Source organism: Polyodon spathula, chromosome 15, assembly GCF_017654505.1.
Source record: "Polyodon spathula isolate WHYD16114869_AA chromosome 15, ASM1765450v1, whole genome shotgun sequence".
NCBI lineage: Eukaryota > Metazoa > Chordata > Actinopteri > Acipenseriformes > Polyodontidae > Polyodon > Polyodon spathula.
The window spans coordinates 7,092,109-7,113,597 of record NC_054548.1 but is presented as its reverse complement, the minus strand read 5'-3'; the positions used below and the strand labels follow the sequence as shown (position 1 = coordinate 7,113,597).

The following is a 21,489-nucleotide window of genomic DNA, read 5'->3' as shown; positions in this document are numbered from 1 at the left end:
ACTAAAGTAATACAAAAATGACTACAAAAGATTTAGAAGTGAGTAGTTTTTCACGATTTACGATTATACTGTAAAAGTACATTTTCTATACTTTTGAGGCATAAGCAATTAGGAAATAACACTTACTACCCAGGAACAAAAATTGTGTTACATAGTGTTATTAATGCAGAAATTAAAGGTTACTTATAATGCATTCTAAGACTTTGTGAAAGAGGAAAATGTGAACAAATGTGTTTTTAGCTCCTGAAATGTGCTTTATATTTGTACATTTTCCCCAAACGTCTCCAGTAGCACTGCATTGGTTCTGTACTAATGTAGCACAATGGCACCTACAGTGTACAATTTTGTATATGTTTAACATACTGTGCCAATGGTATCATAATGGTATTAACCAACATAAAATGGTTATCATTCTAACACTAGAGTATTGTAGTGTCATGAGGGACACTGCACAACATGTGCTCCAAATGTTAAGATCATTTTAGAGCCAGCAAACGCTTTGTTTCTGTGCAGCTTTGAAACCTGTCCTCCAGTGGCAATGCTACTGTATGCAAAATGAGTTTATCAATCAAGAGTAAATAGGAGCTTCAACATGATGCCCATAGAAAGTTAAAACTTACAAACTGACCATTATGACACTAAACACAACATGATCCTGACTAACACAACAGCCACCTGGCCATATATTTGGACCCTCCTTTCAGTCTGTTGTATTAAACTACTGCCTGCAGTTGAACCTCCCTATCTGTCCTTTAAGTGCCCTAATTATGTTAAAATTATTTGTACTAAACAGAAATGGAATTGAATAATTTAGCATTGTGCATTGCACATTGATCACTTACCATCTGTATCGTCCAATTGTTACCAGAATGTGTATACAACTGGGGTTTGAGATCTATCCTCTAAATCAATGCAGGAAGTGCAATAAAAAAAAGAAACATAACAAGAAGTGCTCTGTCTTTTTTGATCCATACCAGATCATTGATTGTTATTGCTGTGTTACCTGTTTGACAATGTGGGAAATAACCCTGACACTGGCAGTGCACTAGAGCTTTGAAACAAGAGCTTTGAAACTAACTTTAAAGTTCTAAGTGTGAAAAGTTGTCAGGATGTTAATAGTGAAAAGTTACCGGTACGTTATTTAAACAGTTGTAGCAACATCGGGGGACGTGTAACGTTATATTTTTCGGGACCCTGCTACTTACTCTTTTAGTTAACAGCATGTGTAAAAACACACGTCATAACAGCCCATTCCAGTCAGATGAATAGCACATTTGTTTTTGGTAATACTGCAGCGTGTTTCATGAAAAGAGTAGAAAACCAGACTTACTCATGGATGCTGATATCTGTGTAAGCTGTGTTGCTATTGGAAAAGGTGAAGGCTGCAGAAGACTCTTTGTCTGTGTGACTCCTCTTGCTGCCTACTCCGTTTTCACACTGAAAAACATGCCAGCACATACAGGAATGTTATGACCTAGGCCCCAGTGGCTCACCTGGGAAATAGAGTCAAGCATGGTTTGAATCATGTTTGGGCCGAGTGTTCCATTGACTTTGAAGAATTAAGCGAATTAATGTGTTGGTTCTATACTAAAGGGCAATATAAGCATACGGGCAGCAACAATTATTAGCAATTAATTGGTAGAATGACGCTTCACTTTTTGTGACGTTCTATATTTTTACATACCAAAGATTTGGTAATAATATTACACAAAGCACACTGTTTATCTAGTTCAATTCTAGTATACAATACCACTTCCAGACCAGTGTGCTTCTATTGATCAAAATCCACTGTGTTTTCTTCAGACTAATATACTGGTATTATAGTGATATCCCAGTGGTGTTTTACAAACTTTCTGCATGGTAGGCAGTCCCTGCAAAACTACAGTACTGTTTCTCTAAATATTCAAGGATATCCGAATACTAACCTTGCGTTTCCTCCTGCTTTTTGCAGGCTCTGTCTCTGCAGGGTGGTTTCCAGATTTATTCTCGTGCCTCATGCTGGCCTCCTTGCTCTCGCTCTCAGTCTTGGAAGCAGAGAGCTCTCTAGTGACCACTCTTGGGACTCGGGTCAGGAGCGTCAGGTCAATCTTCACTAGGAGGGACTTGAGCTCCGCAGTTTCCTTGAGGGTCGAGGGCAGCTCGTTGCGACCGAAAGGCACTAAAGTATAGAGCTGCTCCTCCAAGCTGCTGCTGAGCGGTCCAGCTGCTCTGGTGTATACTGAGCGCGCTCTACCAGAGCCCCTGACCCTGCCCAGGCCCCCGCTCCAGCACTCTCTCTGCCTCAGGCTGCAGGCGGGAGAGGTGGAGTCGGCTGGGACTTTAGCTACGACGAGAGGGTTAGCTCTGTCCACGTCCGAGTCTGAATCTGAGGAGTAAGATGAGGAGGAAGATGAAGAGGAAGAGGAGGAGGATGAAGTGGAGGAGGATTCAGTCGTTACAAACTCCTTGGATTTTGAAACAATTGTGACCGGTCCTTTCTGTCTGTTCCTCTCGGCCTCTAAATCTTTCCTTTTGCCAGAATTGTTTGTGTGAGGCCTTTGCTTGGGCTGTACCTCCAAGCTAGGCTCTGGAACTTCATTCTCTGTGCTGTGCTCCACAGCTCTCAGCCAGCAGTTCAGTTTATACTCACTAGATGTCTCTGTCCTTTCTGCCTGCTTTTTACAAAATAGCCCCTTCTGGGGGCTGGCTTCAGTGAAGGATGACGGTTTCTGTGTGGCACTTTTAGGCCGCGGGGCTTTGTGCGCGACCCTAGGCCTCAACGCGGCTGTGCTTGCGCTGTGGTTTTCTCTTTCCTTGAGTTCGGCCAAGTGCAGCACAGTGTCTTCACCACTTTGCAGACGGTCTGACTTGAACTGTGAAGTTAATTTGTTTGCATTATTTAAATCATGGAGACCACTGTCATCATTAATGACTGTGTTCTTGTTGGATGGGCTAACCTTGTTAAGCCATTTATTCAGCTGCCACTTAGTAGGTGAGGGCTGTTCTGGCTAAAACAAAAACAAATACAAGTTAGATAAAACAGCACCACTGCATGTATTTAATTCAGTATGGAAACATGGAAACATCCAGCAGACAGAAGGAAACATTACCCTGTCCCTGTACAACACTCTCAGGTTAGTTCCAGGGGGACAGGTTAATGGTTAGACTTTGGTTTACCAGCTTAGAGATAAGACATTTCTCAAAGAGCCTAATTGAGACCACAGGGGTTTTAAAAAGTCACCAGGATGTAATGACTGAAACAGAAAATTATATTCAGTGTTTCTAAACAACACAAAGAACAGATTAGTCAGGTAACCATGGTATTTCATACCAAGTTGCTCTATAAGCAAAATAATGAGGAAGCACTATAAGTCTAAAGATGCAGTATGTGTAATCATGTTCAGTATTACAAACCCACAGGTCTTTGTTGACTACATAGTTTAGCCTTCTGTGTAGTCTACTTCAACAGAATGCAGACTTTGTTAACTGTTCACATTAAACTCTGTACACTCTGCAGAGACACAACCCTCCTTTTCATAATTGTGTGTACGCGTGTAATATTAATCACGTTCATTTCGTTTCACCGAAATCTGAGACACAGAAGTTAACAGTCAGCAGTGATTAAAGCAATTGGCAGTAACCAGCACACTCTGTTAACCCTTTGAATTGAAAACTGCCAATCAGTAGAAGAGGTGTAACTTGCTATAAAGCAAAGTCTCTTATTGGGCATCACAGCACACGCTTGACATTTTACATATCAGTAGTCTCAGCTCAGTTAAAGTAAAAAAAAAAAAAAAAAAAAAAAGAAAGTAAAATAACATAATGCATAATAACAATTTAGAAAAACAGCAACAATAACCAGCATCTTGAAATACCCTGCACAACAACTGCTTAAACTTTACATAATGGCTCTGTATTCCATTATTTACATAATGTTTATATGTATTATATATCCAAAACGTATATATATATATATATATATATATATATATATATATATATATATATATATATATATATATATTCCACTTGGTAGTGATTAAACTTTTCGAAACATAGCTTCTTGATTTATTAAAAGAAAATTATGACAGCAAACTTAAAAAAACGTTAAGATTTGTCAATAGGGAACAGTAAAGTACATTTATTTTTATTTGAGCTCCAGCCGGTGACTTTGTTTACTGATAACCCCTTTAGCATGTACTCTCTAGTGTTAACTCCTTTTCTTTGGGACAGCAATGACAGCCATTTAACCTGTCGACAAGAGTACACTTCTTCTCTAAGCTTTAAGAAATGGGTTTTTACCTCTGGGCTAGAGCTGTGTAGAGGTTTGCTGCCATCGGTATCACTGCAGCTGTTTTCACTCTCTGAGTCTGACTGGGAGTTGCTGTCTGAGTCACTGGAGGTGCTGGAACTTTCACTGGAATGTCTTGATCTCTTGCCACTGGGCTGCTGCTGCTGCCGCCGGCACCGCTGCTGCATCGAAGCACTGTCAATCAACAGGAGAAACTTTTTTTCCCCCCCTTTTGCTTCTCTTAAATTTAGCTTTAGGCAAACCACCTACTCTGGGTACATATACCAGTTTAGACAGCCTTGGTTGTAATAGAACACCGCTTTACTTACAAAGAACTAGCTTCAAGTTAGATTTTTGAATTCTGTTAGCACCAAAAATGTTTTTAGCGGTCACCTTAAGTTTTAACATCCATAGCTGTATTCAGTATATAACTGTTAAGTTAAATGGTATTTGAATCTTTCTCATGCTGTTGCTCAACCTCTTCTGCCTCCCTGCTGCAGTATAATATTTTAATTAACCTTTAAAAATAGCTGGAGAGATTTTTCAATTTATATTAATTATTTGAAGTAGCACAATGCTTTCCTAAATACTGGTTTGGATATGCCCTGTCTATACTGTTATTTGTAGTGTATCCAAACCATTCATTATTATTATATCTGTATTATTCAATATTGGACAAAATGTAGTTTTTTAAGGAATTAAAGTTTCACAAAAAGGCTGATTTAAAGAATGTTTAAGGACTATTTATAAACATTATAGTTATTTATGCAGTCTTTTAACAATTGAGAATAAACTGCAAAACCTATTTATTTTTATTTCACGCAACACAGTTGCTATTGAGAACCATTTATTTTAATGGTTCTCAATGGTTCTTATTTATTGAACAGATCATTGGTTGCTCCAGGTCATGCAATGTTGCAATTTCATAAGAATTAGTACAATTATATAGTTAAAACTTACAAGAAGTCAAGTAGACAAGAACACTGGTCAGAACTTTATCTAGGTTAGTTTTACCTTATGCTTTGATTGAGTGCTGTAGCCAGCCTGGAAGGGCAGTTCAGAATCAAATCATGATGATCGCAGATTACTTTGTGTGACTCAGGCAATGATTTAGTTGCAGTATTTAGAAGTAGTATACTATGGCCATTCTGTAATATTTAAGTAGGATAGCTACAGTAAGTGGGGCTTAGCCAATCAGCTGATAGAGCTGAATGTTTTAAGATACTTTTTAATCTCTAGTTTTTTTCCACTGCATAGCAGTTAAACACCATTAAGCTGGCACAAAGAAAATAAACATGACTAGCACTATTTAACTTAAATAAACTTTACTATTTAAATCATTTACTTCTAGTAAAAATGTATTTAAATTTAGAAATAGTAAGATAACTTAATAAATTCAATGACAAATACGTCAACTATAAGTATTATTCAGTGTCTTCAAAATGACTTCTAGTTGATACATTTCTCGTAGAATTTATGCAGTTTCTTTTAGTATGTTGAAATGTAACTCTATTTAGTGTTTAATAGTTATGAATATGATGTATTTACAGTGATTGTAGCTAACAAGACACGATACATTTTCTCCACCATGCACAACCATTCATCACATATAGGTCTCAAATGTGCAACTTTGAAAGACGCATATATTTTAGCAAACATGTACTTTCATTTTATGCAGTATGTGAGGAATGAAACCAAACGAATTTTGGCATTTCACCTATCTATTGAAGAGCTCGTGTCTGGCCATCGGACGAGGCAGGAGACCCCCAAATAATATCCAGATAAGTCTCAATGCCTCAGATAAGTAGCAGAGTGAGATGGATTACTGATTGATACCAGCTGCAGGGTGATCGTCTGCCTGGCTGGTGAATGAGGCAGCTCCCCCCCCCCCCCCCCCCCCAAAAAAAAAAGAGAGAATACACGCCTGGACAGAATCTGACGAAGATGGTAAATGAACCAGTGGCGATTGACGAAAGTTTTCTTTTTGTAAAAAAAAAAAGGGGGGGGTCTGTACTTGAGGCGCCCTGAAGAGTTTGGAGATGGAGGAAGGAGAGGAGGCATTCATAGGGACTTAGGTGAGAATTTAATTTGATGTAAAATAACAGTGTGCCTTTGCCTTCTTGGTTGAAGTATGAGGCGATAACCGAGATGGAATAACGGGGAAACGGAACACTGAAGGTAGCATGGAAGTTCTTAAAAAAGCTCCAGATAGAACTGTGAGTTTCAAAGGTGCATGGCGACATACTGTGAAGCAAAGTTTCCTGGGCTTGAAGGGTGAGGGGATATATTGGGTGATTTATAGAAAGACACCATTTGAAATTGTTAGAGTTTTGAAAAGACGGGTTTCTAAAGATTTTAAAAAGACAGAAAGATTTCCGCAATCGACGAGCGGAATCTAGAGTGTTTGTAAGCAAAGAAACAAGGTTACTATTTGCACCTGAAAGAATCTGTTGACGCAGAGACAGGTTTTGGTTTAAAGCAAGTGCAAACGATACTTGTTTTTGTTTTGTGTTTGTTTTGTATCTGTCTATTTATTTTGGCCACTGTGCCATTTTATTTTGGTAAAGTGTTTTGTTTCTGTTTAAGTGTTTTATTTTTCAATAAATCTGTGCACCAGCACATTCATCCATACCTCAGTGCCGTCTCCCTGGTACCATGTCACCCACCAAGCCAATCTGTGACAGCACCCTATGAGAATCTCCACAAAGGGAGAGCTGTACACTTCTAATATACTCAATGACATCAGAACTAATAGGTCAGGCATGTCCTACACTGACAACATGAAGAATTAATAAGCCTCATATGCCTTAATAAAGCAAGAACAATGGTGTGGCATTGCTGGATTATCAGAAACCAAGAATGATAATGCTCTGATCAGCTGGTTATAGTGCCATGAATAGATGCAGGGGGATCAATTGATCAAATTAAAAATAGTCTTGGACTATTTTAAGATCTTTAAAACCACCTTTGATGTGTGAATTATTTATCTTCTACAGTATCTGTTGTTGGACTATATGATAGAAGCTTTAAAAAGAGTACCAAAGAAATACAGTGATACGGCATAGCAATAACAGTGTGTATGTTAAACCTCCCAGCCATTGCTTCAAAAGCAGAAAGAATAAAATGATCTTCACCAAGAAAATAATCTAGGTGAACTAGTGGAAGACAGTCTTTTGTTTATCTCACAGAAATGTGCGCTGTGTAAACTCCGAAATGAAGTGATTAGTCAGGGGGCTGACAGCTGTGCTAACAGAGTACCGCCAGATTCCAGTGCGAGCTTTCCACTACTGCCAAGTGCTTGCTTGCCTAGCCAGATAAATGGGGCATCAGTGGTGTCCTACTTGATCTGTACAATAAAGCAACTTGTTCAGAAGTTTCGCTGCCTGGTTAACTGCAAGAAACTCCAACAGGTTAACTCCAAGAAAAAGGAAGCGTATTTCTCTGTAATTTTCAGAATATAATTCATACCCTTTTACAAGTTTACAAGTGTATCATAAATCGTGGCCTACACCAACACTACCCTGTTGTGCTTGCAGCTGTCAGCAAAAGCTGATGTTACAATCAATCCTTTATTTGAGAAATAATGATGTTATGGTCAAGCTTTTGAAAAATCTAAACCTACAAAGATTGTGTATTGGTAAGAAAGTGTGCAGTTTATGTTGAAATGATACATTCAAAATATAGCATATATATATTCTTCTCCCCCTCAGTCCAACTCTCCAACTGTGCAATTAGTTCAAACTGGGCACTGAAAGCATCTCAGTAGGCCTGGCTGTTGAACTTGGGTGGCTTTACCTGGCTCCTTCCACTGTTTTTGTGGCTTTGCCCTGCAGTACCAGGCCCCTCTCTGCCCCTTACTGACGTCATCGCTACTACCCCCCACTAGCCAGCGGTACTCCAGATGGACCCCCTCCTTTCCAGCTGCCGCAGTGGGGCTAATCTCAGAGTTTATCTAACTGTCCCCCATTACCGAAGCAACATGCCAGCCATTCCCTTAGTACCCCATAGTCCCTACAGTGTTCTGGTGTTATCATAAGGAGGCAAGCATAAGACTAGCCATAAGACTGCTCTCCGCAGCTGCCATCAGTATTGCAACTCCAGCCAAGCCCCACCCCTTGGTCGCTGTATTTTTCACATACCACTTTATAGACGTATATATTGATAAATCCTCTCCTGATCACTCGTTTTATCACCAAACTCCTTAATAATGCGATCCAAGTCATTATGTTATTACTATAACATCTCAAAAAGCTCTGTGATATTCTTTGAGCGCTGGATGGGGGAAGCAGCGATCTCCTTTGTTTGTGTCCGTGTTCTCTCTGTGGTACAGGGGCTATCTGTATTGCTTAGATACTCCCCTTTATTTTTCCTGTTCGGCTTCATTCGGCTCCTATCGGTCTCACTCTGCCATTGAAAGGTTTTCTTGTTCTTTTTCCGACCTGTGCTTGACATCTTTTTGATCCGACATCAGACTGGAAAGGGAAAATTGTAATGTCGGACCTGTAGGCCGTGTGCTCTGCCAAACTAAGTGTAGTCCAGTTGAACAGAGTATTCTCTAATTGAAGTTCTCTAATCCCTCTTCTCCTTCACACCAATGTCCTCACTCCCTTATATATCCATGCCCCCGGCACATCACCCACCAATCCCAAGCATGCACAAAGTACCCCACCTCCCGTCCTTGTTCTTGTAACGTTCCAAGTCCTTTTTTTTTGTTGCAGCAAGGTATTGCTCGTGCTGCAAGCTGAGCTCCTGGTTGGTGAAATTCCCTCTTCTGGCATCACTGAACACCTGTGTAGCAATTACTTCGCTCTGGGCCAAATAACATTCTAGGCTTCCATGAACACAATTATGCCCCGTTGTCGTTCAGCTGACCCAGGGTCGTTACGATACACTGCTGACAGCAAGGAGCCTACTATCACTGAAGTGATAAAAATGTGTTTACCATCCCAGCCAGTTATTTAGTAAAAATAATAGTGAACTACAGAAATGATAAAAAGGCAAAAGGAGATAACAGTATCATTTGATACTGTGAGGGAATAGCGATTTATGTTTACCATTTCCTAAATAAGTATCCTTCCTGGAGCCTATCAGGAGCGATGTATAAATTGACCTGCCTGTGTTGGACCCTGGAAAAGGTTAAAGCCATTATTGCAGTGTATAGTATAAAAGTGATTTAAATGGACTGATGTATTACTGTTATTGATCCATCCTGCCAGAAGGTGTTGCTGCGAGACCACGCACTCAGAGAACTGAGATATACCAGTAAAGACAGTGAATGTGCAGTAGTAAAGGAGAAGAGAGACAGTGAAGAAAGGTAGGGTCAGATGGTTAAGACATTGCGTGTAGCAATGTAAATTCTGTCGAAAAATATCCACAGTTAACAATTAACGAACAGCCAGTTTCACAAAACGACGACTGATACCAACTAAAAGGAGTAAAATAAAACTGAATATCTGACAACTGGATCCGACCGAAGTTACAGAAAATGACTGGTATGTGCTATAAGCAAAATACCAGAACAGTGTCTGGTCTGAAATAGCAAACTGATTCATGTGCAAATTAATATAAACTGGAAGATATGAAGACACCTTGTGACTGGACAGATGAAACCGTTAAGAACTTGGGTAGGCCAAAATAAAGGCTTTCTGTGTGTTCAATTGAATGGAGATAGAAAAAAAAGCATTACAGATCAATTATTTTTCACAATTTCATACTGTTTAAATAAAAGCTTTGGATTCAACCCACATCTCTTTATTAAACCTGTAACACCTGTCCTTGTAGGAAATATGGGCGGGATCAAACACTTCAGGGTGCTTGGACACCTCCGTAGAGAAAAGTTTCATTCATCATTTTTCCTGTCAAGACCGTGTTGTCAACACTTGGCTGTGATTGGTTAATCCACGGAATGTACCACGCAGCAGCTGGAAAAAACTGCCCACCACTCAGCGACACTGCAGTATTACATCACTGTGGTCTGTGCCGCACCATTCAGTAACATTGCAAACGATATTGGCGGTGAAATGCTGCATGATGGCCGATGGCATTGCATCACATATGTGTGTCCAGGCCTTTACAGGGCAGTACAGTGTTACAATGCAAGATTCATGTTTAAATGCAGTATAGTTTATAGTAAGAGCTACTAAAATACTACTAAAATACAATATTAATTAATATTATAACAAGTTGTATCTACAATGGCATATTAGTAGTATAATAGTGCATTAGCTGAGGACCCAGTAACATGGTGCTTAGGTCAAGCAAGTCCAGTGCATAGTAGGTGGGGTAGATCAAGAGATCTAAAAGTGCAGTCTAAACAGGTGGGTATTACACGTTAGCATTTAAGTCAAATGCTTTGAAAGCAGGTAATAAGGTGTTGAAGTTGATAACTTGAAGCACAAGTATAACAAACTAACTGAAATGAAGGAATGCTTAGAAGTTTTACACTTTTTTGTGTTACTAATATCTTTAATTAATTTATACAATATTATAAATACAAAACCATTTTATATTTAGACCTGTTCAGCAGCATCAAATAGCCAGTAAAAGTCTGATAACAGTAATCTAGCCTAACCTGTTTTGCTGGGGGTGGGGGTGGGGGGGGGGTCAGAGTCATTGTAAGAAAATGCAGGAAAGATACATCAATGTCCTTGACTCTATACAGGAAGCAGAGACTGACAATTGAATAAACTGTGGTGGAAGTTTTGTCAAGTAGGTTAGTGTATCATCAAACTCAATTAATTTGAACTCAGGCCTCCACAAGTGACAGGTATAAGCAAACACTGAGCAACAGAGCTCCCCATGCTGACTGGGTTTTGACATTCCCCTAAAGTAAAATGCCCAAGTGACACTACTGGTGGCTAACAATGTGTTTTGTTGGTTACCTAGGTGCGCAATCTATGAGCCAGGCTCTACACAGGGGAATAAGCTCATGAAAACAAGAGGTTCACATTTTAATCACGTAGGTCTGGTGCTGTCTTCCTTGAACAGCAGGAAGACTGCTACTAAAGGCAGGAGCCAGTCCTTCTAGTCTGGCTACTAGTTATTGAGTTATTATGTATTGCAATGGGGATGGGGAAAGATGAAGAATTAAATACAGTACCATTGTCCATGAAGGCTAAATGAAATTACTGTATATATCAAAATGCTCCTCCATTTAGGCATGGCAATTTCTATGCATCTTATTCTCCTAAAGGAAACTTCTCATCCACAGAAAACAATTAACTAAGACTGCAACATTTTTCATATAAGGGGTGGCAGCAGCAACTTTTAAAATTGTTAACAAAATATGCATTTCCCACTCTTTTATCTAAACATTACGTATAATAAGTTAAAATGTCCCCATCTCTTACAGGGTAAAACATTATCTTCAGGGAGCTTTTTTCAGTCCTTCCACTCAACAACAGTGTTTCTCACCACAAGACAGTTCTGTATTACAAAGGACAGAAGGTACATATGCAATGAAGGGCAGAGGATGGGCTAATACGATAATAGATGTCACCTCACGCAGTTTGGGTTCTTCCTGTCGAAACTGTGTAAAATGATCTCTTATAATAAGAGGATCCCTATACATGACATTAACTTATTATAAAGACTGTACTCAGAAACTAATCACAAAAACATAAAAACAGTTATATTAAATGTTTACTTTAAAGAATGTTCTATGCATGGGATGATAGCTGTACACAGCATAAGATGCAATGAAATTCTGTCCAATTCTTAACAGTGCTTTGCTAATTTCTCATACATGATTTATTCAAAATATAAACAATCAGTACAGTTTAAAAAGATGTGAATTATGTTTAGATTTTATGTACACAAATACCAGACAAGTAACAGAACTTTTTATAAGGGAGAGGGTGCGAATAGCTAAAGCTGGAAGACCAGCGAGGAGAGAGTTAAAATAATCCAAGAAAGAACAAAAGCTTGGAGTTGAGTGGAACAAGTAGATAGATAAGAGCAGATTCTATAGATATTGTTAAGAAAGAAACGACAAGTACGTGTTAGTGAAGAGATGTGTTGAGAATAAGAGAAGGAGGAGAAAGATTGATAGGATCAAGGGGCTACATTCTCCCCCTACATGTTAGGCAAAAACCCTTCTAGTTGCAAGATGACACAAATTGTTGAATCATGTTTTTGAATCACAGCTGTAGCACGATGAGGAGAAACAGTTCCTGCAGACTTTGCCTCCAAAACCCATGGGAGCATTAGAGCCAATGCGGCGCTCCCTTTGGATGTGAGCCTGCGCTCCCCTGACTGTATGACTCACCCTGTACACAACACGGCTGTGCTTTAACCAGGTGAGCCACTCGGGGACCCCCTGAGAAGCAATCTTAAATAAACATTGTACATCAACATTGACACGTCACTTCACAGACGCAGTAGATAGAATTTGTGAAGAGGTTTCTGGATCCCTGTTTGGTAATATTTTGAATTGGACCTTCAAAAAGGCTTCATAACTGCAACTCAATAAGATCTACGAAATAATAAAACTTTTGCACCATTATACTTTGCAGCAGTTTTACTGTTATCATATGTTAGTAGTAATTGTACAGTTGTACTCGTAGTACTATTTTTTTTTTTTGTGGCACCAGTAGTATATTATTGAAGGGATTATAATGCTCCCTTGGCATCCTGCTGCTCGGCTTGCACACAGTGACAAGATGATGCTATCAAAGTGAGCATCACCTAGAAGCTGATGTGTGAGGACAAGGCTACACCAACAAGGCCATCCAGTAGAAAACTTTTGTCTGTCAGGAGAAAGTGAGGGGCTGCTGAAATTAAATGAACTGTCGTAAAGACCCAGAGTCGTTGGGAGGCCGGGACTTCGGGAGCAACAACAGTAGGTTAGTTTAGGGGATGTTGATCCCAAGCAGTGTATAGAGAGGGTTAATAGAGAGGGTTAATAGAGAGGGTTTCGCAGGGTAGTAGGTTCCTGGAGTGGGATGTCTTTTTTAATGAGGTTAGTGCTCGCCTTGTGTGGCAAACTTTTATTTTGATCTTTGTTGTGCTTTCTTTATTAAATCTGACGCTAGAGCTACCATTGCTGGTACCCTTGTGGCAGCACCTGTGTGTTATTAAATTGGCACGCCTGTGTGGCATGTCAACACCCAATGCTCTGTGTCTGACACATTATTATTCCGTGACAACACGCGTTCCCCCTGTTACAGTATCCAAGTAGCATATCGGACAATATCAATTATCACAGCAGTGGTATCAAGCAAAAAAGACTTAAAATATAAAAATATATATTTTTAAAACCATTTGGGGCACTTAAACAATATCTCTAATGAGTCACATACACAGTAATTCTAGGCTGGTGAGAGTCTCTATTGACCTTTCATGTTTTACAATACACACTAATGCATAATGTTCAGCTTGCAGTAATGACTGCCAGAAAACTATTGGCTATGTCATTCAGAGACTGATGGATTTAGTCCAAGTATTTAATTAACAACACACTCACTGCAATTTTCTCCTACAATACATTCCCCACATGGTCAGGTTGACCTCTTGCTTCTGTAGTACTCAGTTCTTTTTTTTGTCAAATTTAATTTGTACCTAGTTAATTAATCAATGCTCAGTACACACACTGCTTTGCATCACCAATAAGGTTTTAGTTTAAAGATGTTTCTCAGGCAGTTTTTTTTCTTTTTCTGGGTGCTTGTAGTTTTATTAATCAGGGAAGGTGAAGGTCAATAGCATCGACTTCAGTCAGACAGCTTCCTCTTACAGCTCTAAAAGGGCACTTCAAATCAAGAGGAACTGTTTCTGCCATGTCCCATGCTTTGCCTGCTTAATTTCCTGGTTTCTGGAATCACAGAGGAGATCCAGTGATTTAACTTTTATTTAACCAGGACAGTTCCACTGAAAGTAAAATATCTAAGAGGGACCTGGTCATGGTATACTGACAGTATGTTTCTGATCATGGTAACCATTTTAGCATGTTTGAATGGGCATGTTATGATGTCACACTAACAGCACAGACCTTTTACAACAAGTCCTGCAATTAAGATAATGATGACTGTCTTTTAAAAAACATATTTTAGATGATTCTTTTATATGTACTCTTTCTGGGATCATTGTATTACAGAGTAGGTACATCAGCATACCATAGAAGGTAGTGATTCATTATTGAATCCCTCTCCAGTTTCATAGATTTCAAAGCTTGGATCTGTCAGTGGAATGACAAAATAACATAATGAAAAGTTGGGAACAAGACCATTTGGCCCATTAATGCTTGTCCAGTTCCCTTTGGGTAATTGATCCCAGGACTTTGATATAGTTAATAATACTTGTATATATGGTCATCTATATCATCAGTGTCATCTAATAGCTATGGGGAATGGATGATCTTACCCCCAAGGGATACTGAAGCAGTAAGTCCATTTTAACTACTCCAGCCTCAAGCCATGGAGGTTATGCTGTGTTTATAAAGCACTGACTGGGAAGTAATTGATTCTGTACAGCTACCAAAAGGCAGCAAAACATAGTGAAAATAGAAAGTGCCCATAGTAAGTACTCTGCAGTGAGGAGACACACTGAAAGCTCAGTACATTGCCAGAACATCTTACCATGACAATGATAACATATTCAAAATGTCTGTATATATTGTCTTCCCCTGGAAAACAGGCTTAGATATTCTAATACTCTAGCATCAATTCTCAATTGTACTTAAATGCTAGTACCATAACTGTAAAATACATATTTCGGTTTAGATGTCTGCATTAATTCTCCTATTGTTGGCAAACAATGTTCTGCAGGACATTTCAGGGCAGGATCATCAGCCTGTCTGGTCTGCTGAAGGTGTAGAAATCTAGAGCACATCTCTAGCTGCTGCCCAAAGGATGGTACATAGCAAATAGCATTTTTAAATGGATAGACTATAAAAAATCTTATTATTAATAACTATTATTAAAATCAGATTATTTATAATGAATGCCCTCTAAAAACAAGGCTTTAGAATCTTTAAACTTGCTTTAAAGAACAACATAAATGTCAAGAAGCCTAAGTGATTCAGACCAACATATCACCTTAAAACACAAAAACATCTCTTCGGTTTATAACAGCATTAATGGCTGTCATTACTTCTAGATAATTACTTGTAGTCTTTCATGTTACACAAATGTTTCGAGTCTTAAACTTCTCTAGTGCGGTACTGTATTTGAAAAATGCAAAATGTCTCCCTAAATAAAGTAAAAAGGGGTAAGAAAATATACTGTAAAGCCTTAGTTACCAACAAGGTATCCTTCCATAACATCAAAAATACTACAAATGACTTACTGAATTGAACAATCTTAAATGGCTTGTGCGAATCTGAATGGCAAAATGAATGCACTGAGTAATTAGGTTATCTGTGTGGTTGTGCGACGTTTCAGTGAGCACAGGGAATGAAAGTAGAACGTACCTGTCGGGAATGACCTGAAGAACCGACCCCTTTGACACCTGTACAAAGAAGAAGTGAGAGATTATACATTTTCCACTTCAATGGGGAATACATTGAGTAAAGCTACTGCATCTATGGGCTGTGTTCATACAATATAAATGTGCCTGTATATGCATAGGGTTTTGTGCCCCTCTACCACCTCTGTGACTAATACTGCTGGTATATTTGTTACAGTAAAAGTTAGAATCTGGTGAATCCAAGTAAGGTGGTAAATGTCCAGAATTATGAAGAAACTACCATTACGTATCTCGAACTGTAAAGTCATTAAGTTCTGGTTTCAGAAGAAGTAGATTGATAATCTGCCCTCATCACCAGAAGCTAGATGTACAGTAATACCCCAAGCAGCACTAGGGGAAGAAAGAGAGTTTTGTAGATGCTTCACATGTTACATGTTCCTCAGAACTAGTTCAATATGTGGTCAGTTAGAATCCAAATAACTGCTACACAGGAAGTCAATTTATAGTGAGGTACTTGGGCACAAGTTGTTGTGTGGAAAGGGTTTTTAAGACTTGGTTATTACATTTTTAAAGAGTGGATAGCGCACATCTAATATACGAGAGGACACATCTAATACAGTTACTTCAATAATAAATGGGTTAATAACGCATATTACACCTCTGGAAATTATTAAAATTACAAAATAAAGGAGTGGCCTGGCAGGCTAAGAGCTAATAATCTGTGATTAGTGGTTATAGTGCTCTGCCTGAAATTGCACAGTTAATAGGAGAAGTGAATTTCTGTCATTAACAAGTGCTGTGTCTGCCGTTTGTAGAGCCTGGAGCACATTGCTGTACATGGCCAGCAAGCATCTTTAAAAGCTGTGTCATTTCTTATTCCTCTGGGTTTTATCTTTTCTGTTTCCCCTCTCCTTCGACTTTCTTCTTCCACAGCTCAATTTATCACAACTGTCAATCACCCCGTACCATCTCTACGACTTGGGCTCCAAGTTTTTGGTTTTAACCGATCATAACCGAAAACACCAATATGAAGACCTATTTAGAAAACCGTTTTTTTTTATTTATTTAAACCGATAAACCTAGCAATATATTTTATGTAATGTCAAGCACACACTTCTCTCTTTCTACATAAAGAAAACAGCTTTCACAAGGTGAGCAGTGTGCAACGCCATTGCTACTGACCAGTTATCAGTTTTTATGGTGTTTATTCAGTGATGAACTGAAAACGTTATTGTAAATATAAAACTGCTGTACAGTTATGCTTCTACTAATGCATAGCAAAGTTTTTCTTGTTATTATTATTATTATTATTATTATTATTATTATTATTATTATTATTATTATTATTATGATAGTTACATAAATATCAAACTTAAATTGTGATGAATGTTTAATATTAGGAAAAAATGTAAATAAATTCTTGAATGCTGAGATTAATTACTACAATACATTATAGCTATAGGGTGGGCTGAAAAAAAAAAAACATGAACTTTAGTGTGATAGATATGCTGGCGTTAATGTGCATAAAATGAAATCTGTTACTTCTCACAATTCTCAGATTCAAATGCATCCAGAGTTCTACATGGCTGTGATTCTAAATATGGACATCCACACTTCAGCACAATAAGTTACCCTTTGTATACATATTAGTGAAACGTACATGCAATTTAATCTAAAAACTGAAAATGTATGTGTTTAAGTGGGGTTCATTTTTAATATCCAAAAATAACCGATTTTGCCAAATAATGATAATAAAAACAAAAAAAAAATAAACACTGAACTAAACAAAAAATACAAACTGAAAAACGCAAGCCCTATCTACAATCATGGAGGACCTCTGTTCTTTTTGGCTTATTTTCCACATTGATACATTATGAAATTATATATGAAATACTATCAAAAAAGAACATTTCCAAAAACCTTCCACAGGGAGATGTATAAAAAATATGTTTTTGGTACAAAAAATATCCTCAACTTTTTATTTTTTATTTTTTTTCCAACTCTGTGCTATATAGAAAATATATATATTTTTTTGCAATCATACAAATTAAATATAATCACAGACTAATAAAACATTTCCATGTATATCATATACTGTAGCGAACCACCTTAATATAAGTGAGCATTTTCTAGCAAAGCTTTGCCTGACATCCACGTAGGCCTTTCAAACCAGGTAACTCTTTACACATCCTTGGAAGGGGGAGCTTCAGAACAATAGGAGTCTGCAGTGACTATTAGGTAAGTCAAAGGGTGATTCAGCTGAGTAAGGAACATCACCTTAAGAGTAGACTTAAATTATGACTGAAACAGCAGCATGTCTCTGACAAATAGTTTAAAGATTTAATACATTGTTGCTGACAAAACAAAACAACATCGGTGTTTTGTTTTTTTTATAATATTATTATATATATATATATATATATATATATATATATATATATATATATATATATATATATATATATATATATATATATATGTTTGTGTTTAAAATGTTGATCTGAAAAAAATATATACAAATCTTTGGGCTTTAAAAGAGGAGACTTAGCTTCCCCCAGTACAGATATAGACTCCTGTCTTACTGTAAGACACAGAAAAAATCCACAGCGTAAACCACAGCTGTCCCCTTTCACACATTCACACGTGACTGGAATGGAGGCAGCCAGGGACCCAATTTTGTAACCACAACAAAACTAAAATAATAAATATGAATTATGCGACAGGGACCTTGACAGAAATCCTTTGTGAGGTTTGTTTATCCAAACTGATTAGCAGGGAGATTCTACTGGTCCTATAATTTGTAGCATGAATTACAGTGAAATTGTTTATGAATCACTTAAAGGGACTGATCAATGTAGCGACAATTAGTGGAGTTGACTCAGAGTTCACCAGTAACGTAGCAAAATAAGCTTAAAACACAAAATAAGAGTTGATACAACAAATATTCATATATTACTGTAGCACTAGGTATATATTTATTAGTGTATTGTTAACAAAAGCTAATATTTTTATTATGTAGTCTACTCCACTGAACATGTAAAACATACTGTAGTAATCAAGATATAAGAAAGCTGTAAACATCACAAGAATAACACAAGAATAAAATAATCTTAACTTACAAAAAACTTGGCAATGTGAACCTACAGTATTTATTAAATGAAACTATTTTCCCACCTAAGCCCATCTAATATCTTGACAACACAAACTGCACACCTGTAAGTCTGTAGCAGTCTTGCCTTTCATAGTTCACTTGCCTTGTGAAGAAAAATAAAAAACCTATGAAAGTATATCAAAATACTAATGAAAAATAAATCAAACAGGCAGGGCATCCAAGAGATGGAAGCAAATAAGAATGTAAAAAAACAACCTAAAAAAGAAATAAATGAGTTGGCTCATAGATTGAAAGTGTAGAAAGAAAGTATCATGGTAAGTTAGATAAATTGCTCAGTTTCACTGCCTGTGGGAGGCACAGCACAAAGGGACAGGTCTTGTCCGGGCAGAATAGGTTATTGATATATTTAGGGCATAAGCCTTGCTGATCTGTGTACAAATCATTTCTCATTTATGAAAAATCTCAGCTTTGCCCCCATTGACATGAAAGGAAATGGGAATGTCGGCTGCCTGCCATAGTCATTTTCTTCTTCCTGCCCCCCCACCCCCAACCCCCTGGAGATTGCACATTTTTTCATTCTCTTTTTATTGCAGCAAACTGGTGCTCACTGGTATAATCAACATCCATTCATGAGCTACTAAGATTACCAGCACAGAACTGGTGGGGATAGTATTGAAAATTACTTTAATATTTTCATGCTACTTTCTGGCTTGCGGATTGAATTTTAGATTCCAAAAAGAAATGGAAAAACAAACATCTTAGGACAAGAAAATAGGCTGTGACCTCTTAAAGAAATGTTTCAATGGAAAGTCTTTCCACTTAAAATCTTAGCTGCTGATGGATACAGTACAAGATTAAAAACACCTGCCTAAACTTAGTCAATAGGGTATACGGCCTCGACTGACACAATAGCACTGATTCAACATGACAGGTCTATGTTGTGTTGAAATTATACTGGAGTGAGATGTGACGATTCTTCAGTGATTTCCACCTCTAATTCTATCCTGTAAGTTGGGGGTGAAATTCGCAGCAGTCTGTGATCCAGAGCAGTGGAGCCATCACTTTTGAGACTGCCTATTGATCTTCTACTATCAGCCCTCTATCAACGTCTGTCTCACTTGTAAAAAGGGATACAGTCATTATACTGAATAATATAGAATGCATGGCAGGACAAGTACAGTAGTGTATATTAAAAAGCTGTTTCCAAAATCCTTTACAGAAAAGCAACTCCGCTGTCAGGAGTTACTGGATGTGCATAGTAAACTATCTGAATTTATCTTTATGGGTTGATGAGAAGGTTGTAAAACTCAGTCAATATCATTTGTAAAAATGTCAAAAGCTCTTGATAAGAAGTAGTCATCTTTAAATAGTTTGTCTTTGTCAGTCTATTCTTTTGCAGTAATAATTCAAACATGTTTAAATGTAACCAGTAGCCTGTCCACCTGCAATACCCCAATCGGATGTAAAAATCCGTAAGAACTCACACACAGAGCAAATGTGATGTTTCTTCAATCTGGTGGGAACAGTGTGTTGCAGGAGAGGACAGGTTAATGGTTATACTTTGGTGTAGCAGCTGAGCTTCGAGATAAGACATGTTTTTTGAGGCCTTTTGAGGTCAAGAGACACCAGGATGAGATGACTGATGCAGTTAATGATATACAATGTGAATCTAAACAGGAAGAAAAATACATTTCCAAAAGCCTCTAACTGGAAACAAACATTTTCAACTTCCAATAAAATTTAACATTTGTGCCCTTAAAAATGGCATTTTTACATTGTTCTTTTAAAAACTTACAAACAGTATTTAACAGGTATAAAACAGATCTTCAAACAGGGAAATCTGTAGCAACTGGGGAGTTTAAGACAAGACTTGTCAGAGGCACCGAAAGGGTTAAAGTAAATGGTGCTTTATAGTGCTGTACTTTCAGAGACCTTCATCGTGAAGAAAATACTTTAAAAAGGAAAAGCTACCCTACTCAAAAACAATGAAATCAGAGAAAATGACACCACACTATTAAACTGATGTTTCAATTGGATTACAGAAATTGAAAGTGCACTTGCCAGGTTAAATTGCAGTAACAACATAGTAAGTGAGTGAGCACTGCAGGTACCTGTCCCAGTTGAATGCATTTTTATCTCCAGTTGTGTTTTATTCATGCTGGTAGGGAGAGAATGGATTCAGTTGGCTCCAGGTGCTAGTGGTTTAATTGGTCAGTTTATAGGAATGGTAATACATTTAGAAAAGAGACCTCCCATCCCCCCATCTTAAAGATAACTTTTCCACACTGTGACTCTGCAGACAGACTTTCTCTGTGTGCCTGGCTTAACTCCACCTTTCATCTGCTACTCTTACTGGATAGATTTTCAAAGGAAAATTCACAGCTGCCCATCCATTTCACATTTATACGAAAAAGGGGAAAGCTGTGCTGTTGAAATCACATTTAACTTGTAATATTCTCATGGAGTATAACATTAGATATGGATGAGAGTTAAGCTATGATATAACTTTGTTTGGTTAATTCCCAGGGGTCATACTTTTGAATGAGAATATGTAATTTAATGCAAGTTTAAAGACACAGACCTCCAGATTTAGGTAATGCAAACAGTCCTGCATGGGTCTAGCACAACAAACAAACATGTTTACCCACTTCACTTCTTCATTGGACCAGCTGGATCAGTTAGTAATCATGAAAAATAATGTTCGAAG

The 21,489-nt window shown here is 37.9% G+C and overlaps 1 protein-coding gene across 2 annotated transcripts in view; it reads right to left on the bottom strand.

Annotated features, from left to right (window-relative positions):
• LOC121327569 (AF4/FMR2 family member 3-like) overlaps positions 1-21,489 on the bottom strand; it is a 66,048-nt gene that overhangs the window by 17,366 nt on the left and 27,193 nt on the right. For both annotated transcript variants that reach the window (XM_041271661.1, XM_041271663.1), the window contains exons 7-10: positions 15,675-15,712; positions 4,282-4,465; positions 1,926-2,987; positions 1,331-1,437 (exon numbers count right to left, since the gene is read on the bottom strand). In XM_041271661.1, coding sequence (XP_041127595.1) covers positions 1,331-1,437; positions 1,926-2,987; positions 4,282-4,465; positions 15,675-15,712 — 1,391 coding nt within the window. The remainder of the gene's footprint in view (positions 1-1,330; positions 1,438-1,925; positions 2,988-4,281; positions 4,466-15,674; positions 15,713-21,489) is intronic.